The 14228-nt window shown below is 40.2% G+C and overlaps 3 protein-coding genes across 10 annotated transcripts in view; 1 reads left to right on the top strand and 2 right to left on the bottom strand.

Moving 5' to 3' along the window:
* Positions 1 to 1089: 1089 nt before the first annotated feature.
* Positions 1090 to 4621, bottom strand: LOC144059076 (wee1-like protein kinase). Its single transcript, XM_077577908.1, has 9 exons — positions 4189 to 4621; positions 3661 to 3860; positions 3531 to 3579; positions 3231 to 3403; positions 2771 to 3042; positions 2612 to 2692; positions 1667 to 1752; positions 1416 to 1586; positions 1090 to 1268 (listed from the first exon to the last, which is right to left on the bottom strand). Exons 1-9 carry the CDS (start codon positions 4513 to 4515, stop codon positions 1176 to 1178), a joined length of 1452 nt encoding a protein of 483 aa, XP_077434034.1. The 5' UTR covers positions 4516 to 4621; the 3' UTR covers positions 1090 to 1175.
* Positions 4622 to 5234: 613 nt separating this feature from the next.
* On the bottom strand, positions 5235 to 13929 carry LOC144059075 (plastin-2-like). Of its 4 annotated transcripts, none has more exons than XM_077577904.1 (16): positions 13806 to 13929; positions 12977 to 13045; positions 10950 to 11101; positions 10678 to 10807; positions 9821 to 9953; positions 9487 to 9568; positions 9149 to 9314; positions 8855 to 8994; positions 8258 to 8353; positions 7896 to 8082; positions 7267 to 7345; positions 7062 to 7179; positions 6841 to 6974; positions 6609 to 6732; positions 5799 to 5923; positions 5235 to 5728 (listed from the first exon to the last, which is right to left on the bottom strand). In XM_077577904.1, the coding sequence occupies exons 1-16, from the start codon at positions 13912 to 13914 to the stop codon at positions 5596 to 5598; spliced, it is 1977 nt and encodes a 658-aa protein (XP_077434030.1). In that variant the 5' UTR covers positions 13915 to 13929; the 3' UTR covers positions 5235 to 5595. The 4 variants fall into 4 exon arrangements, with proteins under 4 accessions (XP_077434030.1, XP_077434032.1, XP_077434031.1 ...); XM_077577906.1 differs by having other exon boundaries at positions 13813 to 13924; XM_077577905.1 differs by lacking the exon at positions 13806 to 13929 and having other exon boundaries at positions 12977 to 13055.
* The window catches only part of polr1a (RNA polymerase I subunit A), a 35579-nt gene continuing 26940 nt past the window's right edge, over positions 5590 to 14228 (top strand). For 4 of the 5 annotated variants that reach the window (XM_077577898.1, XM_077577897.1, XM_077577895.1 and 1 more), the window contains exons 1-2: positions 5590 to 5738; positions 10998 to 11119. The gene's annotated coding sequence lies outside the window, so the exon portion shown is untranslated. Of the gene's footprint in view, positions 5739 to 10348; positions 11120 to 14228 lie in introns of those variants that run through there. The other variant, XM_077577899.1, reaches the window with a different exon arrangement.

Here is a 14228-nt window from a genome sequence, read left to right as displayed (position 1 = left end):
GACGTGTGCTTTTGCATCCGTCTCGATTCCGTTGCCTTCAAGGGTTTTTATTGACCAATTTGCTGTTTTGTTAATTGAATTATTTCTGATGTGAGGAGTATTGTGTTGTCTCTTAACACCACATCTCACTTACCTCATATATCCTTACCAAGTCTGAAATGACCCACATTGGGATGTAACACAGCACTGGGCTCAAGTCTGTAATATCGCTTGAAGTGAACCCATTTTTTTTTTTTTGAGTTTTCAGCGACTACAAAACCTGAGTAAGATAAAGCTACACTTGCACCTCCAGAACCATTAACAGCTGCTCTCTACCAGACGTTCTCATTGGCCATTTTCCTTCACATTGATGAGACAGTCAATGAACCAGCAAAGATGAGCTTCCATGCTCCTTTTATTAACTTGCGCCCGTTGATAATGAACTGGAGTAAAACTCTTACAGAAAAATCGCATAAACGAGGAGAGAAGGACATCATTACAACACGTTACAAGTGATTACAGTAGCATTAGCAACTGCGCAATCATTACAAAATGTAATTGGGCGTCACATACAGTGCAGTATATATATCACAATATATATAAAAAATAAGATTATACAATACTCATTTTGTTCTGAAAGAACCACATGAGAATGCGTTACATGTAGCGACCACGCTATCAGTGTAGCTATGCTACGGCTTGCTAGCTACAAACAGCAACATGATTAAAAAGTTGCCACCTTTTGTGGAATTTTCTAAAAACATAAACACTACGCACTGAATGCGTCCCGACGTAAATAACAATGGCGACGTACGTCCAAATAAAGTTTCTGGAAATGATTTTTGAAAAATGTATCTTATAGTTATGTAACAACCAAATAAATAATATTGAGCAAACTTGTCATTAGTCGGGGCACCTTTTCAAACAACCTAGTTTTTGTTGAAAATTATTGAACGTCATCTGCTTTAATCCTGCTTTTTATGTCTATAGGAAGCAATGGCTATAGGTAAATTTTTAAAGTGCATTTGTGATGAGTACGATCATTGAGAGATGATGAGTTTAGTTTGTGGGGAAAAAAATAGATTTTTGGTTATGGAGGCAAGGATTGTTTTTAATCAGACAAATGTGCAAGGAGCAAAACTACAACTTAAGACTTTTTTTTTTTTTTTTACGAGAGTTTTATTGATATTTTGTATTTACAACGTCGATCTGTTTGCTGCCTGGATTACTGGGTGTCTGATGATGTCAGAGGTCGAAGGCCGTCTTGTTGGGTCAGGGTTAATCATCAACTGAAAAACAATATTGACAGAATATATTAATGAAAAACAACCAAATTTCCCCCCAAAAATTAAACTTATAGTCCAAAAAAAGACGATCAAATCCATCCAATTACAAACATGTAGCGGTATGTGGCAGTACAAAAACACTGTGCTCACCTCAAGAAGACTGAGAAACTCTGGCGAAAGCACGCGCGGCATGGCGGGAAGCTCGCCGCGTCGTATTTTGTGCCACTTGTGTCCGTTGGGGGGCAGGGACTCCGACCCCGAGGCGCTAACGACCGTCAGGGCGAGTGCAAAAATGTCGGCCTTTGTCAAGTTACTGTAGTCCTACAAAACAGGACGGCGATGTTAATAAGTGTGAATTTCTCAAATGGAGATTTATTTATTTTTGGGGAATGATGACAAACCTCTTGTAGAACTTCATTGGCCAAATATCGGCTGTCACCTTCTTCCACTTGAGGACTGTTTACCTGCGTCACATGGCCAAGATCTCCTGGAAGAAGGCACACATTTCTTTTGAGTGGTCGGTTCGGATCACGCCCGATCCGCTGATTGGTTGGTGGCGGAAGAAAAATTCTGACATGTCAAAGGAGGCTGAAACACACGCAACGTAACACGCCATGTCTAACTTCAAAATAAAGTTGACCAAATAGAGTAATACATTGACGGCAATGCAAATAGCCTTAGTACACTTTTACTTTGAAATTCGCCCACGTCGTGGTGTGATGGACTAGCTTGACTTCCCTTTTAGACGTTACTTTATCGTAGTTGCGACCACACATCAACAACGCTACCCCGAACTCATGTTAAATCGCCATGTTTGAAGGAATGAATGTGAGGTCTTTTCATTATTAAAAAAACAACGATAAATAGAACTTTGTTTTCATTTATTTTATAAAACACTTTTGCCCGTTAAAAAAGAAAAACATTCAACTCAAAACGTCATACTTAGCTGTCTAGATTATAGGAAAACAACATTAATACCTTGTTATTTTACACATAAACCATGTAAAAAAAAAAAGAATGTTTCTGCCTTATATTGCATTTAAAAGTTGTGTTCCTAAATCCTACACGGCTATATTAGACATTTTGAATATATATATATTTTTTTAAATAAAAAAGGCGCTTAAATATATGAAGGCAAAGTACTTTTTTTTTTTTTTTTTGCTGATCCGAAAAACAATCCGATCCGTGACCCGATCCGAAATGTGACTTTTGTGATTTGTTGCACGTGAAGGGGGTTAAGATTATAACAGTGTGGGTACAGCAATAACTTGAGCATGCTGTATTTTTACACATCATATCCCCTGTAAAATGAAGCTAACAGAACAGCGCACGAGAAAAGGTCAAACCTATTTTGTAGACAACACCGGTGGTCAACACGCCATCCTCGTCGCAGCTGCTTCTGGACTTCTTGGATATGAATATGTTGCCTTGGGAACAAAAACAAGGCTCCCATCAGTTTTCCAGTTTGCATAGCATCTATCGTAAGCGCAACGGCCAAAACTCACCGGGTTTGATATCCATGTGCGCCAGCGACATGGCGTGGATGCACTCCAGGCCTCGCGCGACTTGCAGCAGCAGACATTTGAGGTCCGCTTCCGACATGGACGCCGCCGGGCGTTTGGCGTTGCGTTCGGTGACGTCAGCTAGCGTGCCGCCGTCGCAGTACTCGTTCTGAATGAGCAAGTGGTCGTCCTCCAGCCAGGACGAGTAGTAACGCACCACGTTGGGATGCTGGGCCAGTACGGCGTGGGCGAACACTTCTCGCATGACGCATTGTCTGCATGGGAGGAGAAAACAGGATCGGGATAGCTTGATTGTTATTGTACCACAACGTGCGTTGAAATTGAAAACCATAAGGAAGTGGATTTGCGTGAGGGGAAAAAAACCACAGCAAAGAGTTTCGGTATTTGGAGGACATTCGGCTTCACAATATCAATTTGTTGTCATTTAAAATGATCCACTTACTGATCCACTGATCCCATAAGTGGTTTCTTTGATCGCTTGATGGCGTAGATGCAGCCATCCAGCCTGTTCACACATTTGAACACGGCGCCGAAATGCCCACTGCCGATCGTCTCCAGCTCGAGGAACTCGGAGGTGAACCGGGACGTTACATCGTTTCGTATCGCAGTCAACCTCTAAAAGTTGCAAACAAAGGGGGATTAGATACAATTCAGACGATACGCGGTTGCTGAGACATGAATAACAAGTCCAAGAAAAATTTTAATTATTTAAAAAATAGCCCTACAGAGAAAATGTAATTACCTTAGAATCCCCTTTAGCATTTTTTTTATTTTTGTCTTCTCCATAAGATCTGGACAACAAAAGCAGACAGTATTTGTAAAGTGAAGAAGGGCATTGATCGGCAAGGATTAAAAAAAAAAAAAAAACATACGCATGTGTTCTCTTGCGGCCGTTCTTCTGCAGTGTAGGAGACTGGATAAGGAGGGTCAGGGGACTGAACGGATTCAAGTTGACCTCAGGTCTGATGCTGTTGATGTCTGTGAGGGACCTTGCTGAAGGTTTCGCATTCTTGAACAGGGATCGCCTGCAGGTGACCGTGAGGCTGGAGTTCTTTGCCGGGGATAAGACACTCTGTGCAAATACACACATCAAGGTTCAGTCAAGTTCTTGGGTCGCTTAAGGTAATACTAGTCGTTTTTTACATTAGATTCTATTTGTGGTAAATAAATGAACGAAAATATAATTTTTGTGAAAACTATTTCATATGCAGTTTTCTTTATTCTGTTTTTCATCTACGATGTACCTGCCTCATCTGTCTGGTTTGAAACTCCAATTACAAATTTGGACCATTAAAAAAACCGTAAGCAAAAACACCAACCAAATTAACAGCAGTGTGCAATAGTTGTCGATACTAAACTCAAACGGGCACATGCTGAGAATGTTAACGGCCAATACAAACCGTTGCCCTATGCGGCGTGTCGAAAAGTCTTCGTTTCCTGACGTTTTTGCACCGAGTGTTCGTAGATTGGGTTTGCAGAAACGATCGCTGCGGCGAGTCCTCGTTGAACCGCGAAGGCTTCTTGGAAGAAGTGGCGCATGTGGCCATGGGGACCGTGTTCGGTGATCCGCAGCTTTTCAGGCCCCACAGCTTGACCTCGTCACCCACGCATGAACGGCTCCTCAGGGGGCTGCTGCGGTATTCCAGCCGCTTGACAGCGGCGCTTCGTCGCTCGCGCATTTGGGAGCTCTTTTCGGTGTCCCGTCTCAGACGCGGCGTGGTTTCCATGGATCCGTTTGACTTTCTGCTGCACACGCCTTTTGACCAACGTAACAAAACACGCGTTTCAAAGCACCGCCAGGCTGTTGGTCACGTTACGAGTGGCAGCCAATCAGCGGCTCGTTCGCTTACTTCTTTGTTGGGTTAGTTGGTAGTTGGCAACTGCGAAAGTGGCACTGTCGCCATCTAGCGAGCATGTATTCGCGCCAGTAAAAATAAAAGCAAAACAAAAATCAACAAAAGAAAAATACAGTACAGCATTTTTTTTTACTGGCGATAAGGAGCTTAAATAAATTATAAAAAAAATACTACATAAAGTGGAATAGTTCATTATATTGACTACAAACAAATAACAAAAAAGATTAACAAAGCCAAGTAATTATATTACATTAAAGATTATTTTTGATTGGTAGTACAAGATAATACAAAACTGGATTCTGAAAAATATTTTCCTTTGCAGTGTATTAATGTATAAGATATATGTATTTTTAATTTAACTACTGAAATTAACTTTTGTACAATATTGTATTCTAGTTATTGGAAACCCCCTACTTGTAGTTCCTGATTGAATGTGAATAATATTAGAATCATTCACCCATGTGATTCGAAAACAATACTGTCGTGTTAAGAAATTACCCACAGCAATCTGTTAAAATTATTCAAAATACAATTAAAAAAAAAGCAGCCTTATTACATCGTGAAAAATGAGCATTTGAGACACAAGAAAGGACTGTTTTGCATTGTTTTATTAAAACATGGCCTATCTTGGTTATCTATAAAATAACAACTTACTTTAAATGATTCGCATGTACAATACATGAAAACAAACCAGCAACAGGCTAATCTCTACTCACAGTCAGGTTGCAATATTTCCCAGAATGCGCTGGACAAAAATGTAACTACACTACCGCGGACTTGCGTCATGACCCTGATAACAGCTCAGCCACTACGTTACTCCTGAAATAAAGATGTATATATGAAGAAACCCCAAGCTGCTAAATTGACACCATGTACCCATTTGGCTTCCACAGAACCAACCGGCAGAGAGAGTCCGTCGGTCCAAGTGGATTATCGGCATCCGTCTCGCCTTTACACCCTCTTCATGCCTCTTCCCATCAGGCAGGCGAAGATGGTCATCACCATTTTGGGGTTGACCTCGACCAAGTCCTCGGGCAGGGCATAGACCTTGGCCCCGATCTTTCGCGCCATGGAGATGGCATACCTGGTGCAGGGTAAGATCAGAATTACAGTCACTCTGTAAAATGCAAAGCGGAGAAAAGTTGAGTCTTTACTTGGCATTTTTGAGTTTGTCCTCATCTGTCAGATTTTCTTTTTGAACCAGCTCGAAGTTCACACTCCCCGGTTGGATGGCTTCGATGAGTTCCAAAACTGGAAGGCTAGTATTGAGTGACCTGTCCTGGATAGCAAAAACAATAAAAATCTTAGAATATGAACATCACACTTTGTTAGTAGACAATTGTGAGATTTAAAGATTCAAACATATACTGTGCTGTGGCAGGGTTTCCCTGAGTGCTTTAAAGACATGGCGGGCTGCCAGGCTTTTTTTCTTCACCGCCAACCCCAAATATTGTTATTGTGGGAATGGATTTTTATTCTCCTCACTTTTTTGCCGTGTAACAACTCCCACATAATACTTCCGATTTACACCATTCAAATTTCAACTTTCCTTGTGGATCTTAAAAGAAAATACTTTACTTTTTTTTTTTTTGCATAGGCCTATTTATTTTTTGGTTAAAATATTTTCAAATGAATTTGTGTTTTAAATAAAAAAATTTTTTTTAATTAAATGTTTAAAAAATGTCATAGTCCAAATTTTTAAGTTGTTCGAAAAAGAGAGACAAAAGGTAGATTAAAAAAAAATATATATATATATTACCTAAAAATGGCCAAAAAGTGACCATAAATGGAAAAAAAAGGAAGCCGAAAAGGCAGAAAAGAACAACTTGATTTAAAAATAATAATAATAATACAGTGAAACCGCATTGCTGCACCGTGCTAATAAAAACAAATCAATTTACTTCATAAGCAGATGCATTCAAATCTTAGCATTCAGCTATTTAGCATCACTTTGTCTCGTTTACCTTGAAGCTTTTGATAGAAGACGTCTTGCCAGCTTCAGACAAAGTTTTGTTCACCCACGCGATTATTATATCCTCTCCCGCCACTTCTCCATCCCCGAGGTCTTCCAGAAGATTTAACGTGTACCTGGATTCGGAGCAAAATGATATTTACTAGACTATAAAAAGTTTGGTTTTGGAATCTTGACAATTCACCCATTCTTGCCTCACGGTGGTGTCATGAATTCTAAATCACCTTTTCATCAGCTGCCACACCAGTGCGAGGGTGAGAGTCGAATTCCCATCATAGAGATCCTGTCCTCCGATTCCCACAAGGGAGAAGCCGGCTCCTTTCTTTCCCAGCTCCACGGCGTAGTTACAGTTTTCGATCTGCCACACACAAACACAAACAAATCTATTTTCCCCCAATACATGTCAACTTGTAACCATGCACAAGGCGACACGATTGAAATTGACCTTTTTCAAATGGCCTCCCCCTACTGCCTTGAATGGAGGCAAGTTGACCCGGTCCCAGTCCACTCGCACCTTACTCTTTTCATACAGTTGGAGAATAGCCATGGCGTCCTGCAGATCGCTGTAATGAGCGCGCACAAGGGGAGGGGTCCGTGTGTCAGTACGGCTACAAAGTGACATTTTTGTTTGACAAGTTAGAGAGACTGACCCGTAGATGTGGTGAACACGCGGACTGACTCCCAGAGAGTTCATCCAGTTCCGGAATGTTCTCTCCTCTCTGGTCTCACCTTGGAAGTGCAAGAGAAACGAAAGCAGAGAGGCAAACTTCTCAGGGTTGTTGATTCTCGGTTTACTGATATCAGATGTTTTTGAGTAGAGCCGGCTGGTATAATCTCAAACCCAAGAACGTGTAAATACGTTTTTTAATACTTTGTCCTTCACTCCCAGAAACGATGTGTTTTTTTTTAATGCAAAATGCTTTGATGCCGCTTCTGACATGAAGAGGTGGCCTAAAGCAATGGTAGTTATTACAAAAAACGGCCAGCGGGTAGCAGCAGAGTATAAGAGATCAGACAGGGCCATGTTGCAACAAGCTTCTTTTTTTTTGACAGTGTCTGAATGGAGGAATGTGAATATTGATGAAACTTAGCTATATTCTAATTGCTGCAAAACGGAAACAAGTACAAATATTTATTCGTTCCTAATGAAAGAAGAGACTCTAATCTTTTTTTTTTGGTAGCTTCCATGTTTTTATAGCAAGAGAACAGATCCAACGTAAATCCAAATCCACAACATAAAGAAACAACAACGAACAATTTCGAATGTTCAGTTACTTACTGGCAAGATTCCAGTCTTGGTTCTCTGGTTTCTCTAGAGCCGGGTGTTTGTTGAAGAGCGTGGCCACAAACGCCAAGTTGAGCTTTGCGTTTCCGGATACGACGTCAGTGGCGGTCACAAACTGTCGACAGTCAATAAGGTCGGCTTGCTCCAGCATACGCTCGGCTCTCTTTGCAAGATCTTTCTCCTGGCGACACGGAAGTAAAGATGGAGATGATGGGCTCTATTTTCGTAGATGGCTGGATTTACGCCGGTCACCAAAAAGTCTTTTTCGACAAAAGTCAACATACAATCCTTGCTATTCAGTGACACGATCGATGAGGAAAAAGTGAGGTTCTACATTTTTTGCTTTGCCGGCTTACATAAAGTCCAGTCATATCAATTTCAACTCGCTTGACGCCCTCTTTGCTGCCATCTGGTGCGATCTGCTCCAGTAGGTGGAAATACGCCTTGGAGTCCTGTAACACAGCAACAGAGCAGGGTTCAAATAAAGCCTTAAAATTAACTAATTTACTCCCAAAAACGTATAAATACGTTCTATTTTGAATATTACCAGTGCCCCAAAAACGTATTTATACGTTTTGTTTTAATGATTGTTTGTTTTATGCTAGAGCATACAGAAGGTTTTGATGCAGCCTCTTAACTAAAGAGAATGCATGAAGCAGTGGTAGTTATTACAAAAAAACGGCCAGCAGGTGGCAGCAGAGTATAAGAGATCAGCCAGGGCCATGTTGCAATACGCACTTTTTGCCAGTGTTTTCAATAGGTTTGTGAATAATGATGAAACTTAGCTATATTCTAATGCTAATTGCTGTTTGTCAAAATCCAGTTAAAGAGCCAAGAGCGAAGGGGGTTGCTTCAGTGAAAATGACTGGGAGAGAATGAGTTCATATGCAATTTGTTGACTTTCATTAAACATCATGAGTGCTAAATCTTGCATACCAGAAATCTTATCTAACCTTAATATCCCCTGAGAAGTTTGTCAGGGTCATGCCAACTTTCTTCAGGTGGAAATTGGCCCAGCGCAGCAACAACTCCTCCGGGCTGAGTTTCATCAACTCCTCCAAACTCTCGCCTTCCTCCAGCAGCGCCGCAATCGCTGTACGTAGGATAAGAAGTATGACGATATAGCAAGTAGCAACTGCACTAGTTTCGCAATTATAAGCTGGTTGTAGTTTTGATTTATTTTGAATTTGAGTTCTCATATCCCCGGGCCAAGCTTATTGCGGAATGTCATGTCTTCGTGTCAGTACCTTCATTGCGGCTCAGCTCGATATCTGCAAAAAGTCCGATCTTTATGATTTGCCAGAGGAGTCCAAGAACCAGATGAGGTTTTCCCTCTTTTAGATCTTGAGCTCCGATGTTGACAACTTGGCAGCCAATAGCCGAGGCTGAGTTCAGAGCCAAATTGAGATTCTCCTGTTTGTGAGGAACACAATTGAAGACAAATCATGTATTTTCAGTAGGACTGGGTTTTAAAAAAAATAATTTAAAAAATCGAATTATCGATTTAGAATCGATTTCAAGAAATCAGAATCGATACCCAGCCCTGTTCATATTGCATATGCTATTAACCAAACAAGCGGCCCACCTGTGTAGTGAACGGAGTGAGTTTCTTTGTATTGATGGTTCGCTCGTCAATGGTCTCAGGAACAGATTGGTTGATGAGTTTGCTGTACAAACAAATCAGACGTCTAATATGATAAGTTGGAGGGCTCAAATAAATATAAGTCATATATATATATATTTTTTTAAAACAACAACAAACATCCATAGATTACAAAACAGTCTCCTTGAATACTTTTGGTGATGGGAATTACAAGACTTTTTCTCATCAGCCATTTAGCCATGAAATATTCATCTGGTTACTATAACTATAATGCATAAATACCCTGCCATACATAAATTGTCCATTAAAAATTTACCAAAGTAGAATTCCATCTGCCAACGCTTTGAATAGAGCTCCGGTGTTCGGGTTTATGGGCAGCACGTGTTTGCAGTCCGGATCCTTCTCCAAAGTGGAGTTGATGTAGTTTGCGAAGGCGTAGCGCTCCTGTTCTGGAAGACACGGCTACTTTGTAAACACCAACTGTTTAAGTATAAATGCTGGTCAGTAAACAGCTAGAGAAGGCATTTTTCACACATTGGGAAGATTTTGAGCTTTTGCCAAATGTTATCTTACCTGTGGGTATGTGTTCCCACAGCATTTGTGTGTGAAAAGCACTTGATGCTAACTTCTTGTTAGCATTTGAATGAGATCCTCCCTTTGTTGTTAGCATTAGCGCTAGGCTAGCGATGTTTTTAAAACGGAGCATGTTTTGTATTTAAATATACAGTGGATGTCTCATTCTTATCATCATGTGTTTAGTTTTACAGTTAACTCCAACTGGGGTGTCATCAAACGGCTTAAAGGACACGTAGAGACGACAGAATAACGTACGCTACACGCTTGCTAGTTGCTAATGCTACGCAAACAAAATGGTGCACTCAGGGTACTTTCACAGCGTCGGAAACTTCGTTTTTCTTCTATAACATTTCAAGGGAAAAATAGTCGGCCATTAGGCCAAATTGGCCGATGTTTGAAGGGCGATAATCGGCCCAACACTGAGTGGAAATGATGACACGGTGGGTAATTTTATTTTATTTTTTTAAGTAATGATGAATGAAGAAAACACGGGTTCCATAAAAATGGGCACATTTGTCAAAGTTTTTAATAGTTTGATGATTTTCATTTTGGATAAATAAGCAAGATGTTAGCACAAGAGACATTTTCCATTCTTACCAGAGATGGAATGTTGAGTTCCTTCACTTGAGATTTCACTGGTGCCCCCGATGGCAACAATGCCTTCCTTCTTGTTGAGAGCCCTTCGGAACCCTTGCGCGATGCGGTCGTCCTTCATTTCCTTGAAAATCTGAACCAGTCCGCAAAGTTCAAAACGACAATTGAACTCTTTAACTTTAGATTTTTGTCATTATACAACAGTGCTCATTAACTTGGTCGGTAGGTTTCCTCAGTTGGGTTAGTTAGTCGGTTGTTTAGTTAGTGTTACCTACAGCGGCGAACTCTTCTAAGCTGATGTGGCTGTCTTTGTCCCGGTCAAGTTTCTGGACGAGCTCACGGATCTGGTAACCTGGTAGAGGACAACCGACCTCACGGAAGAGATCGGCCAGTTCCTTGACGCAGATGTACCCATTGCCGTCCACGTCTACGGACATCGGATCAGGTAGGGAGTGAGAAAAGAAAGCACAAATGAGAAATTATTGCTTATTTTCAAAATGCCTTTTTTTTCTCCTATGTCGCTTTGTCAGTGAGACCGCGTTCCCTTCCTGAATCAGGACAACAACCTTGATATTTCATCCATATTCTGTACACTATATCAAATTCTGCTTTTGACTATTTTTTGGTTCATTTTTACCTTCCATCTACAGTAATCATAACTCGTTTGCTCCCAAAAACATATAAATATGTTCTATTTTAAATATTACCATCGTCCCAAGAATTTATTTATAGTTGAGGGGGAGGGGGGGGGGGGTTATGCTCGATGGGTGAGTACCAATATTAGGTATTGGTATCGGGCCTTATTTTAACTCATTTGCTCCCCAAAACTTATAAATGTGTTCTATATTAACTAATTCACTGCCATCGACGGCTATAGACGTCAAAAATTCATTTGAACTATTTCTATTAGTTTAACAATTTTCCCACTTTTGTTAACAAGAGTATGAATACCTAAAACATTTTTTTATTTTATTAGAACATATATAACATTTTTGATTAAGTGTGAGTTAACTAGTGCAGTCATGCGATTAAAAATTGTAATCGCCTAATTTTTAATAATCCTTTCTTAAAAAAAGAGAGAAAAAAACAGTTAAATAAATAAACGATTATTAAAAAATTAGGGGCATCACGTGATTTAAATTTGTAATCCTAATTAATTGCATGACTTCACTACAAATGTTATATCTGTTCTAAATGTACAAAAAAAATTCTAGGCTTTCTTACTCTTGTTAACAAAAAATGTAAAAAAAGAAAAGAAAAGTTAAACTAATAGAAATAGTTCAAATTAATTTTTGACGTCTATTGCTGTCAATGGCAGTGAATGAGTTAAATATTACCATGGTCCCAAAAACATAATTATACGTTTTTATGTTTTTTTTTTTTTTATTACAAGAGCATACAGAAGGCTTTGATGCAGCCTCTGAACAGAAGAGACCACTTGAAACAATGGTAGTGATTACAAAAAACGGCTAGCAGGTGGCAGCAGAGTATAAGAGATCAACCAGGGCCATGTTGCAAAAAGCTCTTTTCTCCACTGTTTTAAACAGATTTGTGAATAATGATGAAACTTAGCTATATTCTAATGCTAGTTGCTGTAAAACAGAAACAAATAGAAACATACTTTTCTTCCCGATAAAAGAAGAGACTCATCTTCCTTTTGGTAGGTTCCATGTTTTTATAGCAATAGAACACAATATTCTGTGGGCCTTGCAAAATCAGTCAATCCAGTAAAACAGCCGGGAGCAAAGGGGGTTGCTTCAGTGACAAATGGCTGAGAGGGAATGAGTAAAAGATGAAAGCCATTGTTGGAAAAGTGCAGATAGCTAAAAGCATTGTCTGGGAAAACAACAAATATGGAAGAACGTCTTTGGGCAGGTGAGAACAAAATGGAAGACTTATTTTGGTAAATAGCTTGTGTTTGAGGGGAAAGCTCTCTCTTTGTCTGTGTCCCATCTTATCGGGCTGCTGAATGAATATCTTATGTCACTTCTTCTATACCATGGTGTCACAAACGGTCATCTTACACTACAGGACCTTCAGGCAATCTTGTTTTTATTACTCCCAAACCTGCAGACACCAGAGTTACCCATATAGGTCACAAATCTAACTAGTGAGATTTAAAAAAAAGAAAGAAAAAAGATTCAAGCTCCCCGCGGGCCAGTCCGTGCTTGTCCCAAGTGTCTTGTCTTCCACCTTTGTCAGTCTGAATGCATGTACCAGTAATTCCTTCTTTCCCAAATTCAAACATAACTGACTAATATCGTGTCCTGAAAACAACGCACACTATAAATAATTGACTCACCTACTTTCTGGAAGCCCTCTCGGATCTCCTCCATTTCCTCTGAGCTCATCTGCTGCGACATGGTAACACCTGAGGCCATGGGAAAGCAAGCAGAGGGTACTTTAGGGCACTGTCGCACAGTGTGTCTTTTGTGGTGGGGAATGCAAAACTATTTAAATCCCATTTTCTATTGCAGTCGGGGCAAGCTGAGGCCTATCCCAGGTTGTGACGAATGCTGTTATGTGTTTAGACTTCCACCAGATGGCACTGCTTCAGGAGGAACACATTTTTTATGTTTTTTTTTTTTTGGCTCTAAATTTTTAGTTTTTTCGCCTTGAAATGGAGTGTGGAGTATGTCTATACCAACTTAATGTAATAAAATTACATACTTTAATATTTTTACTGTAATTGACTTTCCCCCCGTCGCTCAAACGTCATTAAGTCAAATTAGCACAAGGAACGCCAAATAATTCAAGTATCACGTTCTCAAATTGTCTCCAACATAACGCGCACACACTACAGCAGTTCCAATTTCATCCTGATACACACATTCTCTCACACACGCGTTGACGGTGACGAGGCAGTTTATCAGGGTATGATTCAGAGAAAGAACAAAAAATACCTTTACATTGTTGCACCTCGATCTAGCGGTTCAACGCTGCGATTTACACGGCGCAAGTGTGTAAAGTGACAAATGGCAGGAAGACAACGTGCATAAATTATGCTTGAATTGAATACATAAACAAATGTATAATTAATACTGCTTTTGCATCTTGCTCGCCTGGACTGTAAAACGAGAGGCGCCACATGCCAAAAGAGAGTCATGAATGAGTGGAAAAGAAAGCTTCACCTCTTACCTGAAGTCCACCAAGTGATTGAGTGAAATCGAATCCCCCCCCCCCCACCTGGGAGACAAGTCCTCGCTGTGTCGGCTTCGGGAAGCTCACGGTTTTCCTCATCCGACACCGCCCGGCGAGAACTGTAACTCCGCCCACCCGCGCCACCCTTTCATCCAAATCGAACCGCGCCCTCCATCCTCCTTTCTAACATCAGCAGCAGTTTGACTGTGACCTCCCCCAAGAAAAGCATCGACATTTAGCCACATTTGTATTTTTCTAACGACTTTTATTTTTACCCAGCAGATACTGATGTGTCTTTATTTTAATCTCGAAAACAGACCACTATATTTGAGTAAAATTATAACTTAAGTCATTATATCATTTCAATCTGAAATGATCATTTTGAAATTATATGAGAACAATAATAATTTAAA

Source organism: Vanacampus margaritifer, chromosome 10, assembly GCF_051991255.1.
Source record: "Vanacampus margaritifer isolate UIUO_Vmar chromosome 10, RoL_Vmar_1.0, whole genome shotgun sequence".
NCBI classification, from domain to species: domain Eukaryota; kingdom Metazoa; phylum Chordata; class Actinopteri; order Syngnathiformes; family Syngnathidae; genus Vanacampus; species Vanacampus margaritifer.
The sequence above is the reverse complement of the archived record's forward strand: the minus strand, read 5'-3'. Positions and strand labels throughout refer to the sequence as shown.

Excerpts from the sequence above, each read along its gene's own strand:
- LOC144059075 (XM_077577904.1), bottom strand. The coding sequence starts at position 13,914 with ATGAGGAAAACCGTGAGCTTCCCGAAGCCGACACAGCGAGGACTTGTC. Across the intron at positions 9,569-9,820 it reads GCAGATGGAATTCTACTTTG|CAAACTCATCAACCAATCTG; the intron begins GTAAATTTTTAA and ends TTGTTTGTACAG. Across the intron at positions 8,995-9,148 it reads CGAGCTGAGCCGCAATGAAG|CGATTGCGGCGCTGCTGGAG; the intron begins GTACTGACACGA and ends TCCTACGTACAG.
- LOC144059076 (XM_077577908.1), bottom strand. The coding sequence starts at position 4,515 with ATGGAAACCACGCCGCGTCTGAGACGGGACACCGAAAAGAGCTCCCAA. Across the intron at positions 3,404-3,530 it reads ATGCTAAAGGGGATTCTAAG|AGGTTGACTGCGATACGAAA; the intron begins GTAATTACATTT and ends TGCAACTTTTAG. Across the intron at positions 1,269-1,415 it reads AGTTTCTCAGTCTTCTTGAG|TTGATGATTAACCCTGACCC; the intron begins GTGAGCACAGTG and ends ATTGTTTTTCAG.